Here is a 22,580-nt window from a genome sequence, read left to right on the forward strand (position 1 = left end):
GAGAGAGAGAGGGAGAGGATTAAACTAAATGGAAAGGCTGGACACTCTAACAGGTCCATGAAGAGGTTTAAAAAGTGGTCTGACCTGCCCTCCCCAGCCCTATCAAAGCAGCAGCCCTCTGGCCCTGTTCCTCAACGTGGGAGAAAAGGTATCAGGTAACACGAAGACACCTTCCCCTCTGCCCACCTCTCACCCCGCACCCCTGCATCCACTGCTCTCCAAAGCCCAGACCTCCTTCCTTCAAGAGGTCTTTCACTTGTCAGTGAACCTTGCTTGGTTTCTTCGTTTCTTATAAAAGAGAAGACCACCGGTAAGGCTGAAGCCCGAGAATGCTTTACAGGGCAGCCTCGGCATCTAGGAACACAGGGAGGAGAGAGCCAGACCCCTCTGTTCCACTCTCCCCACCCTCCTGGGCTTAAGGGGAACAGCAGGTCCCACACTTAACGGTTGTGAAGGAATGCTCGACTTCTGTCGGGGGAGAGGAAGCATGGAAAGGACATGGAAATTCGGAGTCACATTCCATTAGGTTACGTTTTCAGTCTTTGGCTCTTCTAAGACACCACGTGAAATTCTGGACACCACACCGGCTGGAATCTGCACTGTGACCCGGTGATCCCCTTCATATAGAAGCAGTTTACCTAAGAATTCAGTCCTCAGAAAAGCTTGATTTCCCTACGCGTTGTTCTCATCGTAGCTAGAATCCGTTATCAGTAGTACGCCTTCCTTTTCTACCTCAACCGCCAGGAAACTCAAGAGGGTTGACCTGCACACTTCCTTTTTTCCTGTGATCCTGATCTTCTATTTTCACCAACTCCCGTATTTATTTACCAACTACTTACTTATATGGGTTGGCTAGATTTTGTTCCCCCACACCTTTCATCTTAGGCGATCAGCTTCGGTCTGACCTTTCTGGGAGACTTCCGGCAAAAACAACATCACCAACTCACCACTGCCCTCACCCAAACCTTCACTGGGGAAACCTTGGCGGGGGGCGGGGGGGGCGCCGCTAACTATTTGAGATTCATTGCTAAGCAACAGGTAGAAATCAGTCAAAGGCTGTTTCCATGTTTCCCCACTAACAGAGACCTTAGGACAAGATACTATCATTTACTGAGTACCTGCTTCAGGCTAGTAACTGTCCTATCCCTGACGCAGACAAAACCTCAAAGACACTAACTTCATGCATCTGGCTTAAGAAACAAGCCTTAGAAGTGCCAAGTCATGTACCTGAAGAAACGCAGTTAAGTGGCCGATCTAAGATTTGAAACTAGGATCGACTGTGTAGCCCATGCCTTTCCTAAAAAGGGAACACTCCTGCACACCCTCTCCTCACCCTATAGACTTCTTTCCCACCTATGCGGTCCGGCAGGAGGGTGGTACTCAGGTCACTAGGCTGCGATTCTGCCTTACTGCATAATTTCCATGTGCTGATTGTTCACCCAGTTACGGACCGAGAATCTTCTAAATGCCTAGTGCCATCCTAAGGCTGAGGGTCACAAGCCCACAACTTACTCCCTAGAGGAAGCAGAAAGAAGCAGGTTAAAAGAAAAAAAAAAAGCAAGATAGCTTCAGACACTGCTACAAAGAAAATAAAACAGGAGTTTCATTAGGAGTGAGAGTGAGAGTAGAGGACCAGGGAAGGCCTCCCAGAGCGGAGATGTGAACACGGCAGCACAAGAATGGGACATCTGGGGTCACTGCACTGAAGGCAGAGGTGAGAGCAGAGAAACAAGCGCACGGACGGAAAGAGGGCTCGCCAGGCCGGAGCATGAAGGGAGTGGAGGGAGGAAGGAGCGAGGAGGGCAGGACAGCGGGGCCAGATCATGTGCTGCCCGTGATGCGGCCTGCACTTCAACTGAACATGATGTGGCATGCGCAGGCTGTGTACGGAGGTGAAGACACAAAATACGGTATTTACCCTTTTAAAAATCTACAGTTCAGTGACATTAACTATTATCCACACTGTTAGAGGGGTTTTCAAGCAGAGGAGTGAAGCCATCTGATGAAGTCTTAGAAAATACAGGAAGGTAGAGAGAGTGTACGCCTAGATTCCCCTGACATGCAATCCAGAAGTCTGTATGTGGTCTTTGTTAAGGATCTATAAAAACTGGGGCACCTGGGTGGCTCAGTCTGTTAACTGTATGACTCCTAGTTTCCGCTCGGGTCATGATCTGGGGTCATGAGATCTTGCCCCACGTGGGGCTCTACACTCAGCACAGAGTCGGCTTCAGATTCTCTCTCCCCCTGCCTCCTGCCCCCCCCAACTCATGCTCTCTAAAATAAATAAATCTTAAGGAAAAAAAAAAGAATCTGTAACATCTATTTAATACAGGAATCATACGTATTAGCACAAACTGTGAGTGAGTTGCCAGCAAAGTAAGAAATTAAAAGCCAACTGTCAACTGGAGGAGCAGCAGCAGCTTCTCCTTCAGAGTTTCTGGGTGCTTAGGCGCTGGAAGATAGAAGGAAGAGAAGAGGACTGAGTGGAGAACTACAAAGAGAGAGACACTTCAGGGTGTTTTCACAGGCGCGGTCACCTGTGCAATACCGGAGATTCTGTTCAAGTCTGTGGCTCTCCCAGAAGAGAAAGGGTCCGGGCTCCAACAGAAGAGCAATGGCAGCCTCCTCCCCTTCTCCACGCTTCTTGTATCTAAGGGAGATCATTAATACAAGAAAGAAAAGTCCTTCACAACCACTTACACTGTCTTCATGTTAATCTTAGGAGCACTGTGTAACCTCAAAGGCATCGAGTGATTATCAAGAATTTTACTCAAGGGAAAAAAAAAAAGAATTTTACTCAAGAGCTCCTAAAACTTCATTCAGCAGGTCCCGCTAAAATTTAAGAGTTCTGCTTTAAGAAAGTGAGTACACTGGTTCCTATGGTCATTCAGGAGTTTGGGAAGAAGTTCTTTTTCTAAAGGAAGTCATTTTACAAGGACACCGAGGTCAGAAGTTAAGATACTCCGAGGCAAGATACTTTGGTCAGTGCTGTGTCAAGTGGAAATCTGATGCTGTTACTAACGTGATTACCAGAAACCACTGGGCCTGTTGTTATTGACAATTAATCACAAATTAAACAGAATGGGACCCATTAAAACGCGGCACTTGGGAATGGGAACGGTCCTCTCATGGACTGTAATGAAGTCCTCCCCACAAAGGAAGGTACAAATGCATATGGTATGGTCAGTTAACTTCCAAAACCTCCACACGCCTTCCCGATATTCTGCTAACAGTAACGACATGAATGCTACTGTCAACCTCGAAGCAGCGTTTCAGATGCCAGATTTTACAAATACAAGGTTTGAATGTTTACCCAACAATACTACAGAATACAACCCACTGTAAATACTCAGATTGAAAAATTATAACAAGTTTTCGCTTTCATATACTCCTATGGGAAAAAGAGCAGAGTTCACAAAATGGTGCCCTGAGAAGAGCGGAACAGGAGTTAACGAAGGAATGAAAATCCTAAGAAATGATCCTTCTAGTCATTGTTTTTGCTAATAACCTGTTACAGGACCCTAAACTTCTCAGCCTTAAGCCCACCTCACTAAACAGACTGCCAACAACAAAAAACCAGTAAGCTTTTGGTGAATAAACACCCAGGAGTCTAGCACACATTTTTAAGTTTATCATTTTACTTATTCTCTTCCAAAGTCTAAAATGCTAGCCAGTAGGTAAGGGTCAGGAGCCCTGACCTTTTCCTGATAGGGATTTTCCTTTGCCAGGAGGGGGAGTCCGCCGCTGCCGGTGAGAGGGAAGACGACAGGTGAAGCACCTGGAGTCCGGCAGCACGGAGTCTACATCAGTGAGCCAGCTTCCAAAGCTGCTGGGTCAGGAATCAGGATCTCTGACTTAGACTGCCCTATGTAGGTCACAGGCTTGACAAGATCACTTGGCGGGGCGGAAGGGGGGGTTGTTCTGCAGCTTGGCTCCGTGGGAGTTTATGTGCAGGGCATCTCTAGCTAAGGATAAACAGGTAAAGGAGGAAGAGGTGGAAAACCCGCACAGGAGTGGCCAATGATCAGGACTAGTAACTTTTAGCAAATTTGGGTTTTCTGAATATAAAGAACTGACAAACAGTTAAATACTTTTCAACTTTCTTTCGCTTTACTGACTTTAATATCGATGGTCTTTTCTGGTCTTAGATGTTTTGCTCAATCCAGCATGAAGCTCTTCGGTATTTGGTCTAACAAAAGATAAGTAAAATACCAACAGCCTTGAGTGAAGGTCACGATTTCCAAATACCTGCAACCTCGGGGCGCCTGAGTGGCTCAGTGGGTTAAGCCTCTGCCTTCGGCTCAGGTCATGATCTCAAGGTCCTGGGATCCAGCCTCGGGCTCTCTGCTCAGTGGGGAGCCTGCTCCCCACCCCCACCTGCCTCTCTGCCTACTTGTGATCTCTGTCAAATAAATAAATAAATAAATAAATACATGAAGCCTCAGATTTTACAGTCTTCTTAGGTTTCTCTCCAAACTAAATGTTTTACGGGCACCTGGGAGGCTGAGTCAGTTAAGCATCTGACTCTTGATGTCTGCTCAGGTCATATCTCTGGGTTTTGAGATGGAGCCCCAGATCAAGCCCAAGATCAAGCCCTTCGTGCTCAGCGGGGAGTCTCTCTTTCTCTCCCTGCCCCCTCCCACAGGTGGGGGTACTCTCCCTCTCTAAAAAAAATAAACTAAGTAAAAATTTTAAAAGCCCTAAATGTTTTAAATACTCAGCTTTTATCATGAGAGTCCCTATTTGTCCATGATTAAGCGGTTTAGTTTATAGTTAGATCTTTAGAACAGTATCCGTCCTATATGATGACAATCTAGGGAAAAACATACAGGAGACTGTGCCCTACGTCAGGCAACATGGAAATGTTCATTCATCATGTGCCAGGAAAAGACCCCAAAATAAACAAGGGCCTTAAAACAGTGGATTAAGCATGTTTAAGACACAGCTGAGGTGTGATGAAACACCAAAACATACTCAGCCTCACTGAGCCCTCATCTTCTACGCATAAACAAGCAGGCCCTGCTCTAGTACCTACACTACGGAACCTTACTCAGCCTTAAAAAGGAATGAAGTACACTCGACAATGTGGCTGAACCTTGCACACCGGCTAAGCCACAGACACAAGCCCACAGATGGTTATGACTCCATTTAAATGTCCAGAATGGGCAAAGCCAGAGAAACACAAAGTAGATTAGTGGCTGCCAGGGGCTGGAGGGTGAGGGGAAATGGGGAGTTCCTGCTCACGGATATGGGTTTTCTTTCTGAGATGTTGAAAATACTGTGGAATTAGCTGGCGGTGACGGCCACACAACCTGGTGAATACAGCACAAGCCACGGAACTGCGCCCACGTGAATTACATCAGTTAAAAAGAGGAAAGAAAAAAGCAGATCCGGGCGCCTGGGTGGCTCAGTGGGTTAAGCCGCTGCCTTCGGCTCAGGTCATGATCTCAGGGTCCTGGGATCGAGTCCCGCATCGGGCTCTCTGCTCAGCAGGGAGCCTGCTTCCCTCTCTCTCTCTCTGCCTGCCTCTCCATCTACTTGTGATTTCTCTCTGTCCAATAAATAAATAAAATCTTTAAAAAAAAAAAAAAAAAAAAAAAAAAAAAAAAAAGCAGATCCACTAGATTCCTTTCCCGTTATTCCAATAAAGAGATGCCAGTCACACAGACCGCTGTGACTCTGTGGGCAATTAGAGCAACATAGCACACAAGCAAAAGAAACCCGTAAAATCCAAAGATTTGGTTTCCACGACCGCGCTGGCTCCCACTAAGTTTTTTTAGCCTAGAAACTAACAATAACTAGAGTCCTGAGAATACCCTGTGTACAATTTTTTAAATAAGGACTTCAGGGAACTAAGCTTGGACTTGGGCAAAATGGTCACCTCACAGCTCTTTCCCATCCAAAGGACTGTGCCATGAAACCACAGCGGCGTTCAAACCTTCTAGCCTAGGATCGGATGAAAGCACTGAGCATACTGGCTACCACAGCCAACACACACACACCGAGAAATTCAGCTTAACAATTAAACTGCTTTGGGGCGCCTGGGTGGCTCAGTTGGTTAAGCAACTGCCTTTGGCTCAGGTCACGGTCCCAGAGTCCTGGGGTCGAGTCCTGCATCGGGCTCCCTGCTCCATGGGGAGTCTGCTTCTCCCTCTGACCTTCTTGCCTCTCATGCTTTCTCTCACTGTCTCTCTCTCAAATAAATAAATAAAATCTTAAAAAAAAAAAAAAAACAATTAAACTGCTTTGATTTCTTCACCTATTATCAATCACCTCCTCATTTCAGTTCCTAAGATTCCACTATATTCAGAACTTGAACTTGGGGCATGCATAGTTAATCACCAACTATTAGGCTTCTCTTTGGTAAATAATCCCAAGCCACAAGGACAAGGAAGAGGACTAGTTCACCACAAAACATGTCTGAGGAATCAGGCCTTACTATGTTATTGCCATCAAATATTTATAACTACCTTTAGACATCGAGTACTCTGTAATGCACCAGGCAACTAACTCTGCAAAGAAATGAGCATTAAAATAACCCCAAACTGTGCAACTCTGTAAGAAACAACTTGCACAGGGGAAATAATGACTTTGAAATGCTGACTTAATTGTAAATTAACTCCCATTAGTCAGGCCCCTCAGACCTTCCCCCTCGCCTGGCTGACTCCATACCCATCACCTCATCCAGTGAACCCTCCATTACCAGGTTTTCTGGGTATGAAGTAGGCAAGCAATTTGATAAGATCGAATACAGAAAATTTAAAACACCCTAGTTTTCTAAATTTCTATAAAACCAACACGTCCTCACCATGAGAAAAAACAAATTTAGTTTATAGTTAAGGTATCTTTCTAGCAAGATCTCATTTCAGGGGCGCCTGGGTGGCTCAGTGGGTTAAAGCCTCTGCCTTCAGCTCCGGTCATGATCTCGGGGTCCTGGGATCGAGTCCCACGACGGGATCTCTGCTTGGCAGGGAGCCTGCTCCCCCCCTTTCTCAGTCTGCCTACTTGTGATCTGTCAAATAAACCAATAAAATCTTTTTTAAAAAATCTAATTTGAGAGGGGACCCTGGATTCAGCAAAACTCAGCAACAACGGATTGGCCCGACTCTTACTCTGCGTATTAGTGGAGAGAGAAGACTTTGGGTTCCAACACCACGGGTGCGCACGCTACCAACTCTCCGGAAGGTTTTCTGGTAACCACGGAATAAGCGGGCAGGTTGCGTCTAAACGCAAAGTGCCCCGACGTCCACGAGCACTCGGAAACGCAGAGCAGCAGCCTCTGCCCTGCCGGCCCGAGTCCCGGAGCCGTGCAACTCCGGTAGCTCCCCGAGGGCTCCCCTGCAGCCGCGCCGGCCCAGCCTTCCCCTCGCAGTCAGCCACCCATTCATACTCAAGGGTCATCGCAGTGTGAGGCTCCATCCCGACCACCGCCACAGCCCTACGGTGGGGGCGGGGGGGTCCCCACAACGTGGAACTAGTGTAAGCGCCGGCAGGATCCCTCGCACGTCCCTCCACGGCCCCGGAGGCTGAACCAGGGGACATGGGCATCCAGTAACCGGACGCGGACTCGCAGCGTCCTACGGCCACAAGCGAGGAAGAGCCGACTTCGACACGCAGGCAAGTCCCTTCTGCCCTCTTCTCTCCGGCCTTCCGGAATCTCTCCTCCCCGGGAAAGGAAGCGGGCCGCCTGCCACGCACCGGAAAGCGAGCGGACACTTCAAGCACCCGCGGCATTAATCCGGGGACAAACGCCCGCAGCCGGGCAGCTCACCGACCCGTCTCCACGGACACACACCTAGGGACACTCCCCCAAACGTAGAGGGTTCGCAACAACCTACAAAACCTCGCGGACCCGCTCCCCACCGTGCCGCGGGCGGGGAGGGGGCCCGAGCGAGGGCCTCGCCGGCAGCGCGGAGCCCGCACACGCGAGCCCTACGTGCCCAAGTCCCGCCCCAGCCGGCGAGCGCGGGGAGCGCGGCCGCTGGCAGGGTCCGGCCTGCGCGCCGGGCGTGGGAGCGGAAGGCGCGTCTCGGGAGCAGCGGAGAGTCCGGGGAAGGGGGCGGAGCGGGGCCCGGGCGCCCCCCCCCCACACTCCGAGGACGGCGGGGGGCGGGGAGCTGGGGCTGGGGGGAGGCGGCGGCGGGCTGCCCGGCCGGGCGTGAGGTCCGCGCAGCCCCGCTGCCCGCGCGCCCCCGGGCCTCGCGTGGAGCCGGCCGGGCGGGGGCGGCGGACAACGGGCCGGCGGCCGTCCGTTGGCCCGAGCGCGCCCCGCCCCGCCCCGCCGCGCCGCCCGGCCCCGCCCCGCGCCGCGCGGCCGCCCCGCCCGGGGAAACTACGCCATTGCGGCCTAGCGGGCGGCGCCGCGCCTCCCGCCGCCATCTTCGGCCCGCCGGCCCGCCGCCCGCCGCCCCCGCCGCGGCCCGCCATCTTTTGGGGCCGCCATACTTGCCCTGCGAAGAAGATGGCGGCGCCCATCACACACATAAAACATGGCTTCCCTTCAAAACAAAAACATCCCGGGGGCCGGCGCGCGCCGGCGCTCACCTGAGGACCACATGGTGACCGAGAACTCGCCCTCCAGGGTCTTGATCTGCACCTGCTTCTGCTCCCACTTCTTGTTGCCCGCGTCCGCGCCGCCCGCCGCCCCGGCCCCGCCGCCGAGGTAGCCCTTCTTGCCGCTCTTCTTGCCGCCGCCCTTCTTGACGCGGCCGCCGCCCGACGACGACGAGCCGCCGCCGCCGCTCTTGCCGGCCGCCGCCACGGTGACCAGCGTCTGCTCGATGTAGTCGTCGTCGCCGCCGGCCGGCGCGGGCACCGGGATGAGGATCTGGTCCTCGAAGCCGTCCTCGGCGCGCAGCCCGTCCGAGTCGTCGCCGCCCACCACCTCCTCGCGCGTCTGCACCAGGATCACCTCCTGGTGGTGGTGCACCTGGGTCGGGTCGTCGGTGACGAGCGGCTGCAGCGCGATCATGGGCGGGTGGTGGTGGTGGTGGTGGTGGTGGTGGCCCGCGTGCCCGTGGCCGCCCCCGCCGCCGTGGTCGCCGCCGCCGCCGTCCTCGTCGTCGTCGTCGTCCTCCTCCTCCTCGCCCACCACCGTGGTCTCGATGGTCTCCACCGGGATGGTCTCCACCTCGATCTCGTGCAGCTCCACGATCTCGGCCGGCATCTCCGAGCCGTCCGTGGCGATGTAGAGGGTGTCGCCCGAGGCCATGGCTGAGGGCTCCGCCGCCACGGCCGCGGCGGCCTCGGCTCCGGGGCTACGGGCGGGCGGGCGAGGAGGCGGCCGGCCGTGGGGAAGGAAGGCAGAGGGAGGAAGGCGGCGGGCAGGCGGGCGGGGGGAGAGGGGGCGGGCGGCGGGGGGAAGGGGCGGGCGCGGCGGCGGCGGCGGCGGGCTTCCCCGCCTCCTCGCCTCGGTGCGCCCCGCGCTCGCTCGGCCGCTGCTTGCCCCGGCGCCCCGCCTCGCCGCGCCTCGGCCGCCCGCTCTGGCCGCGCCTCCTCCCGCCCTCCGGGCCGGCGCTCCGCTTCCCCCTTCCTCCTGCGCCTCCGCCTCCTTCCACACAAATACCAACTCCTCACCCCGAGCCCAGATCTCGCCGCCGCCGCCGCCGCCACACTCCGCTCAGACTCGGCCTCGCGAGACTTCCGCGCTGGCCTCGGCCCGCCCCGCCTCGCTCCCACTCGCCCGCTGGCCCTCTCGCTCCTCCCCCTCTGCCAATCGATCTGCCCGTTCGCCACCGCAGCCCCGCCCACTCACCCGGGCTCCTCCCGGATTGGGGTCGATGGGGCGGCCCCCGCGCGCGCCGGCTGGCCGCGGCGTGTGACGTCAGCGCGCCGCCGCCGCCGCCGCAAGTCGCGCGGCTCCCTCCCTCCCTCCGCGGTGCCACAGCAGCGAAATCCGCCGCCCCGGGCCCGGGCCGCACTCGGGAGCGGGGCGTCGCCGCTGCAGCCGCCGCCTCGGGAGCCGGTGAGCGGTGCGCGGCCCCCGGCGCCGCGGGGAGGGGGTCTGCAGGGGCGGGCGGGCGGGCCGCGCGCGGGGTCCCGGCCGGCGAGCGGCCCGGGGGCGGCGCGGGGGAGCGGGCGGCGCGCTCGCGGCGGCCCCGGCGCCCAATAAAGTCTGCTCTGACGAGAAACGCCTGTGCCTCCTTTTTCGCGCCGGGCGGCGTTTGCTCGTGGCGCCGGGCTCCGGGCGGGCGATGGCGGCGGTGAGTGCGGAGGGCCCGGCGGACAAAGGCGGGCGGGCCGCCGAGGAGCGTGGCCGCGGGCCCGCATCGCGCCGCGGCGGGCCGGGGGCCGAGCGCAGGTGGGCCGCGCGGGGCGGCCGGGGCGGGGCGGGGCGGCCGGGCGGAAGCGGCGCGCGGAGCCCCGGGCCCACCGTTGGGAGGATGTCCGTTATCCTTTTGGGACCCGCGGAGACCCGAGGCCGGGCCGTTGGGTGCCCGCGGCCCCCCGTCGTCGCGCGGCCGGCTCCCGGGCCGCCTGGAATTTCCTTCGAGCGTCCCTTCCTTCGCGCTCCAGCCGATCAGTTCTGCCTTGACCGCCGCCTTCACCGGTTTCTCGCTTTCTGGACACTCCTGGTGCCCACCGGGCTCCGCGTCGTCTCGTCCTCGGCCGCCCCGCGCGGCGCCGCCGCAGAGCCTGGGCGTTTGCGGGCGAACGAGGGAGGCCCGCGCCGTCCGACTGGCCGCGGGGTCGCCCGACGGGGCTCTGCCCGCCCTCCGCCTTCTGGTTCACCCGGCCGTTGGTTTAAAGCAGTAAAAATAAAGACTCCCTGGCTTTTGAGAACATCTCGGGACGCTGCGATTCTGGGAAGGCGCGCTCTCCGTCGCACTCCTGCGGCCGGGTCAGCGCCGAGCCGATGCCCGGAGCCGCCGACCGGGTCCTGCGGTGAAGCCCACCGTGGTTCTGCGCTGTGCTCGCTCATCTTAGGGCGCACTTGCCGCGGCAGGCAGGGTCCTCGATGACCGTAGAGACGAGGCGATGTGTTCTGGCGAAAGAATGACTCGGTCAATTTGGTTCTTATTTCTCAACGCCGTTTAAAGACTTGAGAATTTTAGTGTAAGGAGTGAAAATGAGTGTGTGTGTTTTTTTTTTTTTTTTTTTTTTAATCTGAGTTTCAAAACCTGAGTAATTCCCCTTGGAGTGCTGCACCCACACAGTTTGGCAAAGTCAGATCTGTTGAAATAAGTCATCTCTGGCTTCATAGCTTATAAATTGTGCATAAATATTTCACAAGTGAAAACCAATTGTGGGAGAATTTTTTATGTGGCTTAATTTCATTTTCCCCACTCTCCCGTAATTGACAGGAAAATGTCTTTGTCAGGACTTGATACATCCACATGGATGCAAGACAGATGGTGGGGGAGGCCCCGCTTCTAAGCAAGTAGACCTGTAGATGTTCACCGTCAAGTGGAGAAAGCTGGAAAGGGTTTAAAACTTGGGAAGGGTATCCGGTGTGACACAGTGTTAAGATGTCCCAAAGTGCTGTCCAGGCGCCTGCTCCATGAATAGCTTTTAAAGATTTATTGTAGAGAGAAGGAGCAAGTGGGGGGGGGGAGGGGCAGAGGGAGAGAGAGACGCAAGCGGGCTCCACTCTCATCCCCCGACCCTGAGATCACAACTTGAGCCAAAACCGAGAGTGAAGCACCCCTCCACGAATAGCTTTTAAAACTTCCCCCAGGGGCTCCTGGCTGGCTCAGTGGGTTAAAGCCTCTGCCTTTGGCTCAGGTTATGATCCCAGGGTTCTGGGATTGAGCCCCGAATCAGGCTCTCCACTCAGTGGAGAATCTGCTCCCCCACCCCACCCCCCACTGCCTGCTTCTCTGCCTACCTGTGATCTCTGTCAAATAAATAAATTAAATCTTTTTAAAAAGAACAAAAACTTGCTCCGGAGCAGGAGTGCTTGGGTGGCTCAGTCAGTTATGTGTCTCACTCTTGATCTCAGGCTCAAGTGGTGATCTCAGGGTCGTGAGATTGAGCTCCAAGTCGGGCCCTTCACTGGGCTCACCTGCTTGAGATTCTTTCTCTCCATCTCCCCTACCTCCACCTCCCCTACTCACACTCCCCCTCTCTCTAAAACAAGAGCTGTAGCAGCAAAACTTGCCACAGAGCAGGTGACCTGTTAGCACAGACCTAGAGTTTTCTGTGGTGGAAGGTATTCTTGCCTTCAGCTCTTTAGCTGTGAAGGATCGAATGACTAGATTTGCAAAGACGGTGTGCTACGTTTGCCCTAGCCTGCTTGCGCTTGCTCCTAAAGGTGAAAAATCAATTAAAAAGACAGGTTAAGGGGCCCCGGGTGGCTCAGTGGGTTAAACCTCTGCCTTCAGCTCAGGTCATGATCTCAGGGTCCTGGGATCGACCCCCACTTCAGGCTCTCCACTCGGCAGGGAGCCTGCTTCCTCCTCTCTCTCTGCCTGCCTACTAGTGATCTTTCTGTCAAATAAATAAATAAAACCTTTAAAAAAAAAAAAAGCTGACACTTCAGAGCCATGGGACTCGTAGGGATAATTTTCCTGCTTTTACTCTCCGGTTTGGGTGGGATGAATTGAGCCCATGAGTGTTCCCTCTGAATGTCTAGAGTCCCTTTTTGTTTTGGCCACAGCGTTTAGACAAACAGCATAATTTAATTAAGCTGGCATTTCTTACACCAGCGTTTGAATGCTTTTACCCTTCCAGCTATGAGGGCGAAGGCCATGGCTGTGTCTGTCTACAGCTGAGTGCCTTGTACGTGGAATGATGGTTTGCTTTTTTGGTTCATCAAAAAATGAAGTTGAGGGCGCCTGGGTGGCTCAGTGGGTTAAGCTGCTGCCTTCGGCTCGGGTTATGGTCTCAGGGTCCTGGGATCGAGTCCCGCATCGGGCTCTCTGCTCAGCAGGGAGCCTGCTTCCCTCTCTCTCTCTGTCTGCCTCTCTGTCTACTTGTGATCTCTGTCTGTCAAATAAACAAATAAAAATCTTAAAAAAAAAAAAAATGAAGTTGAAAGCACCATGCTTGACCATTTCAAATGTCTCAGAGGCTCTGACTTTGCACAAGGCTTCCAGGCTACTACAGAGATGAATGTCAGCAACTGCGGGGGGAAAATTAGAATATTGGGAGAATCCTAAAAGTTGTGCTGTTTTCTCGGAGCTGGGGAAGTCCGAGCTCAGTAATGGCTGGGAGATGTGGTGGCCGATACCCTGCCTGGAATGTGCCCTTTGGCCACCTGATCTGGACAAGCAGGACAAAATGCAGACTGTTAGCCATAATCCTTGAAGTCTTCTGCCTCTCTCGTTTCCTAGTCGTTTCTTTCCCGAAACCTCCATTAAAAGTTCAAAGTCAGGGGACGCCTGGATGGCTCAGTGATTAAGCATCTGCCTTCAGCTCAGGTTATGATTCTGGGGTTCTGGGATTGAGTCGCATATGGGACTCCTGGCTCCACGGGAGGCTTGCTTCCCCCTCTCCCATTCCTCCTGCTTATGTTCCCTCTTTCGCTGTGGAATAAATAAATCTTAAAAAAAAAAAAGCTCAAATTCAGTTTTAAGAGTGTGTGGTTTAGGGACACTCATGGAGAGGACGAAGGTCAGGCGTGAGCAGAAGAATAAAGGACGTGAATTAAAAGACGCTGGTATTTCTCCCCTTTTCAGACCGTGTCTTATTGTGGATTATAAGGAGGCTGTTCAGTCTCATCCCACTTTGTGTGTATCCCTCACAGGTTGGGACTGATTCAGGTAACGAGCTCCTGACGCCAAGGAGTTTCCCTTATCACGAAGGAGTGTAGCTTCTTTGTGAAATCGCTCTGGGTTGTTCTAATGTGTAGTCCTTACAAGGTTCCCTTCAGCAGGCTGTTAGTGCTTTCCGCCTGAGGCGCAGGATGAAGAATGTTAGAGCTATGGGCTTTTTTTTTTTTTTTTTCATTTTGTCCCCAGGGAAAGCAGCTGGGTCACAAGGTCACATTGCCAGGTCAAGTAGAGCTAGGATCTGCATTTTGGGGTGGGGTGGGGGGAGGTTGAATGTTACTCCAATGTAGGTCCACACTGAGTTACCAGTAAAATATTTGGGAAAACCAGGTTGAAATTTCCTGTTTGTGCATCTAAATTAGTGATGCCTAGTGTGTGTCAGTACAGGTCAAACGAAGCACTACAGGTGTGTGCCGGTCTCAGTCATCTAACCTGAGTTCTTGAAGGTGGGGTCTGTGAAATCTGGGCTGTGTGGCCATATTTCCCTGGGGGGCTCAGTGGGTTAAGCCTCTGCCTTCAGTTCAGGTCGTGGTCTCAGGGTCGTGGGATCGAGTCCCACATCGCCTTCTTTGCTCAGCGGGGAGCCTGCTTCCCCCTTCTCTCTCTGCCTACTTGTGATTTCTCTCTGTGTCAAATAAATAAATAAAATCTTTTTAAAAATAAAAAGAGATATCTCCCCACGAGATACCCTAAGGACCTGTCTCTTAAGCTGACATTTATGTGTCCTTTTATGTCCTTTACTTTTTTGGTAAAGATTCCTTATTTATTTGAGAGAGAGAGAGAGCATGAGAGGGGAGAGGGTCAGAGGGAGAAGCAGACTCCCGGTGGAGCTGGGAGCCCGATGCGGGACTCCAGGATCATGACCTGAGCTGAAGGCAGTCGCTCAACCAATGGAGACACCCGGGCGCCCTGTCCTTTACTTTTGTAAGATCTTCATCAAATTCTCTTTCTGAGGCCAGTGAATGGATCGGTTACTACCCGTAACTCTAAGGAGAGCTGAAGTCTTTAGTAAAAAACTAACTAGCTGTCCTCCGCTTTGCGGGTCCAGCGGCCCCTGGGGGAGACGCTAAGTCGACTCCTTTGACTTGCCTACCCTTCCCACCTGCGCAGCCAGGCACGTGCCGCGCGGGCCCCTGAGCCGGGTGAGGAGGCATTTCTCTTCCAGTCCTCGGCAGCTTTCACAGCCACACGCTGTTTCACGGCCGAGGCACCACGTTTGGGTGCTTGGGACGGGTTAGTGTGATGGAGTGGGACAGCTCGCAAGGGAGAGGGGGTTACCTTGACCGTGCTGTGAGGGAGGGGGTACCAGCCTCCGTGGTGGGTTTTCTCTCTAAAAAGGAGTGACCTGGGGAGTTCGGGGAGTCCAGCTGGTCATTCCCCTTCCAGTGCCCCGCGGACACAGCGCCTGAGTGGAATGACAGACTTGTCTTCTTGGAGCCTGTGGCCCGGAGAGGATAGGTGGTCAACAATGGATCGCAGATACCTGCCATGATTCTGGTTGTGTGAAGTCCTAGATGAAGGGGAGGGGGCGCCTGGGTGGCTCAGTGGGTTAAAGCCTCTGTCTTCTGCTCAGCGGGGAGCCTGCTTCCTCCTCTCTCTCTGCCTACCTGTGATCTCTGCCTAATAAATAAATAAAATCTTTAAAAAAAAGAAGGGGAGAGGTCGGGGATGCTGTCCGATAAAGGCCTTCTTGAGTTAGGGGCAGGCTGACAGGGACTCACAGGTGGAAGGAATCAGAAAGCGCCTGACCCAGCACGTGGCTGCCCACCAGTCTATGTCGTTTATGTTAATTTCTGTGTGAAAAAGGAGCAGATGAAATAAATCAGGTGATAAATTTGTAAATATTGGGGCAAACCCATAACACTCATGTGTAGCCCTGGAAATTCAAATTAACAGATCCATCCACTGTAAGTGCTGCTGGGGTTGGCTGCGGTTTTCTCCCTCACACGTGGTTCCTCACATCATGTCCTTTGTTTTGCTGGGGTTTTTTATGAGTCCCCCATTCAGAATTCACACTTGAACTTGGGAATTCATAGCAGAAATTGTTCTGGAATTCCAGGCCTCGCAAGATAGACCGAGAGCAAAGTCAGTGGGTGGGACAGGCGGACGAGTCACCGGAGCTTGGCTCTGGGTCCCCGTGGTGCCGTTTCTTACCCGTGTAACATGAGCAAAGGCTCATAACCGCTAAACCCTCCATCTCCTGAGCTATAAAACAGGCCTAACTGTGCCCGTCTGCGGGCGTTAACCGTGCTGACATGCCCCGCTCGGTGTGAAGATGTTGTACTCTTCAGAACCAGTCGTGCTTTCTTGTCCTCCTCCCTGGGCGCGCCAGCTCCGGCTACTCACCAGAGCTTGGGGCCTGCGTTTTGCTTTCGGGCCCTGTTTGCTGCACCAGTGATGTTTGTAGACCGGACCCAGCGATCCCTTGGTTTCTGAAAGTAGAGGAAAAAATCACATACTAGCCAGACATTTTTTTTTTTTAAGAGATTCGCCATATTGGCTGTAAGTAATTAATCTCTGTGAGCTAGGTGGGTTACTGTCCATTAAAAGTAGAATCAACAGCTTGCTTTTGTGTTTCCCGAGCGAATCAGAACTCGGTTTCTCCACATCGGAGCTCCCTTTGGAAAGGTCTGTACTGCAGTCCGGCCGCCAGTGGCTCACTGCTCACTTTTCTTGTGTTACAGGGGCTTTGCCCGGTGTAGGGGGTAAACCCAAGGAGACTTGGCCCGGGTGTTGTGATGGGGCTTCAGCAGCTGCCACGGAAGCAGCAGCCTGAGGTGGGGCCCGGGAAGAGGGGGGCGGTGGTCTCCTCTGTGTGCCAGCGAGCCACGGTCTCGTGCAGTTACCGCCTGACTTCCTTGGCACGCCTTGGTGCGTGGCTCTTTCCTTCCTCGGTCACGTGCAGTTTCGAACTTGGAATTTAAAGGACGAGGGTGGGCAGGAAGGACTATCCTGTCTGCACCCTGCCATCCTCACTACCGGAGCAGTGGGTTGGGAGTGCCCTTGCGCTATTCGGCACAAATGGCATTGACCTCGCGGCACGAACGCAATCGTGGGTGGCCTGGTTCTTTTCCTAGTTGATGTCTTGACCAAATCCTTCCAGAGGCAGCGCTCACCCTGACATGCGGTGAGGCCAGAGCCGCTCCAGACCCACTCTCTACCATCTCCTCGTCTGCTCCCGCATTTACGGGCCCCCTGGTGCCTAATCTACACTCTTCCTCTTGAACCTGAACCTCAACCTGAGCCACGTCAGCCCTGAGCTGACTTGAGTCACCAGCTCTCGGGTCTGTATTTCGGCCTCTGTGATTCCATTTCCTCATTTCCCCCCTTCAGCTGCCGTCTCCCAGTCCTTGTCACTCCGAAGAGCAGCCCCACGCCTGGAATCTGAAACCCCAACGCGCTGCCTTCTCCACCCGCGCCCTTGTCTCTGCTTCAGCCTCAGACCTGCAGTTTTCTGATCCGTCCTCTCCTTCGCAGACTGGAAATCCGTGGTTAATCCCCAGCATCCTCAGGATTCTGTCCTGCTCCTGTCTGATAAAACTTCACCCTTGCATCGACCCACTTTTGTCCCTGTACCTCTGGAATCCTGGGACCTGCTGGAGGAAACGCCACACACAGAGGGAGGCTCTTGCTGTAGCTTACGGTCTCCGGGCCCAGTTCTGTTTAACGTCACTTGGCAATTCTTCTTGCTTAGCCTGACCCCACCTCCCTCCATCATTTTGTTCAGCAATTTCTCTAAATTACTTTCCTCAAAGTCCTTAAGAAATATGCTTGTGTGGGGTGCCTGGGTGGCTCAGTGGGTTAAAGCCTCTGCCTTTGGCTCAGGTCATGATCTCAGCATCCTGGGATTGAGCCCCAATCGGGCTCTCTGCTCAGCATGGAGCCTACTTCATCCTCTCTCTCTGCCTGCCTCTCTGCCTACTTGTGTTCTCTGTCTGTCAAATAAATAAATCTTCTTAAAAAAAAAAAAAATGTGCTTGTGTCCACCCCCACCCCCACCCCGTAGCCTCCTACTTGAAAATTGGGGGAATCATGATTTGTTTGTCCAGATGCCAGCTGTCCCTTTGTAGCCATCTCCCCTACAGACTGACCAGCCAGGTCCTTCTGTTCTGCGACCTGCGTGCTGCTGGCCGAGCCCGCGTCCCCCACCTGTGCTCCGCTCCCTGCCCCCGCTCCTCCGGGCCCCTCTGCCATCGCTTACCTGCACTCCCCGACTCGTCTCGTTGGACTGCATCTCTCCTGCCCTTTGAAAGGTCTCCCTCTCGCCATCGCCTCTCTTTTAGTTCCCAGCTAGGCGTCCTGAGCCCATCTGTCTTTCCAGCCTTGACTTGGTCTGAGCGGCCCCAGGCCCCCGACTCCCGGCAGTCTGCCGGCCGTCCCAATGCCGACCAGACTGATGAAGGCTCCTCACCTTGTCTTTGCACCGGACACCAGCTGCTGCTGTGTCTCCGGACTTCCCACCGCGGCTGTCCTCCCCTCTCTGCTCGGTTGCCAGCTTCTGCTCATGACTTCTCTTCCTCCTGCCCCGCTCCTTGTTCCGCGTGCCGACCCCTGCGTGCCGACCCCCACGCGCCGACTGTTCACAGCTTCCGCGTCTATCCTGGATGCACCCCAGCGCGCCGTTGCACACCGCACTGTTCCAGACAGCCCTGCTCGGTGTCCCACGGCCCCTCGGACATCCAGCCTGCCTACACTGTCTGTCCGTCTGCGCCAGCCCTGCGTCCCAGTGATTTCCCCTCACCCCCCATGTGAAGCCACCAGATCCTAACGAGTTGACTTAGGCATTTTTCAAAACCAACTTTTCTCCGTTCCCACTCCTGCTGTCCTCAAGTAGGCTCTGGTTCTCTGTCACCTACATTTTTGCCAACCAGGGCTCGCCCCGCCACCAGTCCCCCTTCTAACCTGCAGACGGGACCACATTGCTCCCCTGCTCAGCTTCTCAGGGGCTCCGGGAGCCTCGGGACTAGCAAGACATTCCTGACCCTGCTGCCTCTTTTCCTAGCCTTCACGCCACTTGCAGGCATGTGCACCACGCTAGCTCATACACCTTTCCAGACTGTTCCAGAACGTCCTTCCCTACCTCCTCCAACTTTTACTCGTCTTCCACAGCTGCTCAGGTGACCTCTCTGGAAAGCTTTCTTTGGAAGGGTATTTTCAGTTACCATTGTTCCCACATTATAATGAAAGTGGCTGTTACCAGCTCTGCTTTCCCACAAAACTGGACGTTCTTTGAGGACAGGGACGGTGTGTGGCTTGCATCTTGTTCCTGGAGGGAATCAGGGCCAGCCCAGTGCCGGACACAGGGCGAGCCTGTCCGAGCAGAAGTACTCGGTGATGCTGCTACCTTGTCCTCCTCCCTCCTCCTGCCGGTGGGATGAAGTCCAGACCCTTCGCTGGGTTTGAAGGTAGCATGGCATAGCAAAAAAATAACAAAAGACAGGCCTGGATTTGAATATTTGTTTCCCCATTTATTAGCTGAGTGATCTTAAAGGAGTTTCTTAATCTCTGTGGTCAGTTTCTTTATCTGTAAAATAGGAATATTGATCTTCCGTTGGAATCATGCCCGGAGCACCTGCTTTTGAGGTGCTAAAGAGTTGCCCCCTCGGTACTGGTTTCCCTGCCCCCTCTTGCGCCCTCCCCCAACACGGAGCCTCACAAAGTTCTCCTTGCTGGTTTCCCCCCTTTACTGGTTCTCCCTCCATTAAGGAATGCTTTCCTTGGTCCACCAGTGTTCCTGCCCAGTTCAGATTCTGCCTCAAGACATGCCCGGATCCTCAGTTAGAAATAACTCCCATAGCAGATGGTATTTCCAGCTGCTCCACAGGACGAGAGGTCTTCATTACCTGTAGACGGTTCCGGGGATGAAAGCTTTGGGAGGGCAGGGGTGTTTCTTCAGCTTCGCAGCTCTCTGTGCTTCCAAGCGCTCAGGGCCGGGAACATCCTAAGTGTTAAGTGAAGAACTATTCACTTTGGTGGGTGATAGGAGGTCGGAAGAACGCTTCTTCGCTGGGTTAACCTGTTGTCTGCACCTTTAAGGAATCAAACCCTCTGAGAACTCCGAATTCCAGCTTACTCCCCCGTAAGATTTTTTGTGTAATGTGAATGTCCACATTGGCAAGCAAATAAGTACCTAGAAATTAGACAGAACTCTAGAAAATTCATTTCAAATACAGTGAATGATCACCGCTCACTCACCGCTCACTTGAAATTAGTTTATAGTATGAAAAAAGGAAAGATTCTCGTTTGTCCCAAGCTACAAGAAAGTGATGTGTGATTTCTAATTATTTCTCAAAAGCATATTCCAAAAGGAAATTCTTCAAGTAGACCGTGCTTTGGGAAGATAATCATATTTTGACCTGCTCAGCGGAAGCTGACCCACTCTCTCATCCAGCCTTTTATTTTTTTAAAGTTTTTATTTATTTAAGTAAACTCTACTCCCTACGTGGGGTTCAAACTCATGACCCCGAGATCAAGAGTTGTAGGCTCCCCCAGCTGAGCCAGCCCAGTGCCCCTTGGCCAGCCCTTTTGAAGAGAATGGTGTTACAAGTCAGGTCCTGTCATAAGCACCACAACAAAGAGAGAGTCCACATAAAAAGACCATTTCCGGTGAGAATAAATGCCGTATTGATTGATGTATTAATCCAGCAGTCAGCAGGTTGACCATGCTGTCGGTGTCCCCGGCAGCTCGAAGTATTTCCTAGACCTGCTCACGCATCCCTCTCCCAGCTGTAAGTAGTGATTTCCCTCGGCCACCGCTCACTCCTTTTTGGCCCCCCAAACCACTGAATTCTAGATGCAAAGCCCACTCATTGAGAGAACAGAAGCCGTCCACTCCAGACTGCAAGCGAGGCAGGTGGCTGTGGCCAGGAGTGAGCTCACGGTGTCCGAGTTCATCTGGCCTGCCCTCTGCCACTGTTCCGGGTTGCAGTGCCAGCTCTCTGGGGCCCTCATGTAAACTGGGGTGCCACAGCAGAAAGGTCTAGAAATGACCTGGAGGAACGGCTGACTGCAGTACTGTGTGTCACACGCATGTGTGTTGGGGGGGCCTGTGGCGTCACTTTGTTGCGGGCTGATTGATGATGGCTCTTCTCACCCACTGCCCCTCCCTACACAGCCCCAATTTTTTCATGTCAGGAAGCATGGAGAAATATGATCCCCCTAGGAAGGGGCTGAGAGAGAAATTTTGCTTGGCTGAACATCCAAGGCCATCTTATTTCCTGCAGCCAGTGACGGTTCTGAGAAGGAGTCAGAGGGACTGTGACTCAGTTCTGGCCAATGAAATACTAAGGAGAGTGTATAATATTGGAATGGCTTTGCTGCCCTAATGAAAAAACAAAGCCTCAGGAGAAGACAGCGCCTCTTCCTCCTTCCTGCTGAAAAACAAGCATGATGGCTGGGACTGTGGCAGCTATTTTAGGACCGTGAGGAAAAAACTAAGGGAATTCGGTTCATCAGTCCACCACCATGGACCTAGAAACCCACCAGTACCACCAGGCTCATGTGAGCTATTGCACGGACCTGTTCTTGACGCACTGGAGCAGGTCAGACTGTTAGTAGTTCCCTCTGGGAACAGGGTGGGGAGTGGAATAGAGGGAACGGTGCACCAGAGGAGAGTCTCTCTTCTGCATGGCTGCAGTGTTTTGGCAATCTGGTGGTCCATCCATGTGGAATATTATAAAACCATTGATTTTTACGTGTGTTGGGTTTTAATTTTGTAAATGGTTTTGATAATGTCAAGAATTGCTGATATAGGGGCGCCTGGGTGGCTCAGTGGGTTAAAGCCTCTGCCTTCGGCTCGGGTCATGATCCCAGGGTTCTGGGATCGAGCCCCACGTCGGGCTCTCTGCTCAGCGGGGAACCTGCTTCCTCCTCTCTCTCTCTCTGCCTGCCTCTCTGCCTACTTGTGATCTCTGTCTGTCAAATAAATAAATAAAATCTTAAAAAAAATAAAAAATAAAATAAAAGAATTGCTGATATAGGGGCGCCTAGGTGGCTCAGTGGGTTAAAGCCTCTGCCTTCGGCTCAGGACATGATCTCAGGGTCCTGGGATCGAGCCCTGCATCAGGCTCTCTGCTCAGCAGGGAGCCTGCTTCCTCCTCTCTGCCTGCCTCTCTGCCTACTTGTGCACTGTCAAATAAATAAATAAAATCTTTTTTTTTAAAGATTTTATGTATTTATTTGTCAGAGGTCCCTAGTAGGCATAGAAGCAGGCAGAGAGAGAGAGGAGGAAGCAGGCCTCCCGCTGAGCAGGGAGCCCAATGCAGGACTCGATCCCAGGACCCTGAGATCATGACCTGAGCCAAAAGCAGAGGCTTTAACCCACTGAGCCACCCAGGGGTCCCTTCAATCAACCTTTTTAATAAACTGATTTATCAGTTGTTTTAGTCCTCCAGGTCCCCGCCTGTGGGAGCAGGTATCAGAATCCCTGCCTGAGGCGAGGTAGTCGCATGTTGTGTGCCCCCCCCATGTCTCGGGGACACCCAGGACTGCTTCCACATTGTGGCTGTTGTGAAGAGTGCAGCGGTGCACACGGGTGTGCAAATCAGCACGTGTTTCGTAATCAGAATGTAGCCGGGGCTCGGTCCTAGGGCATGCAACTCTTCATCACAGGGTCGTGAGTTCAAGCCCCACATATGGCCTGGCGGCTAATGAGAAGAGAGAGAGAAAAGTAGCAAATGAAGAAAATCTTGGGGAAGCCAAGTTCTCTATATATTGAATTTGCGCCTTTCCCCCATCGTTTCTCGTTTTCTATCAGATCTTTCGGACACTCAGCCCCCAGGAACATTGCCGTGCCAGAAGGGAGACTGGGTACCTGGGTGCTCTCTCCCCACTCGAAAGCCAGACGGCCGCACAGGGTTAGCCGCGTCC

The 22,580-nt window shown here is 53.6% G+C and overlaps 1 protein-coding gene across 1 annotated transcript in view; it reads right to left on the minus strand.

The window, feature by feature from the left end:
• The window catches only part of YY1 (YY1 transcription factor), a 34,358-nt gene extending 24,580 nt beyond the window's left edge, over positions 1–9,778 (minus strand). Inside the window, exon 1 of the mRNA XM_082737694.1 lies at positions 8,545–9,778. Coding sequence (XP_082593820.1) covers positions 8,545–9,211 — 667 coding nt within the window. The 5' untranslated portion in view covers positions 9,212–9,778. The remainder of the gene's footprint in view (positions 1–8,544) is intronic.
• Positions 9,779–22,580: the final 12,802 nt, after the last annotated feature.

The sequence above is a fragment of the Mustela nivalis genome, assembly GCF_964662115.1.
Source record: "Mustela nivalis genome assembly, chromosome: 6".
In the NCBI taxonomy this organism is placed as follows: Eukaryota; Metazoa; Chordata; class Mammalia; order Carnivora; family Mustelidae; genus Mustela; species Mustela nivalis.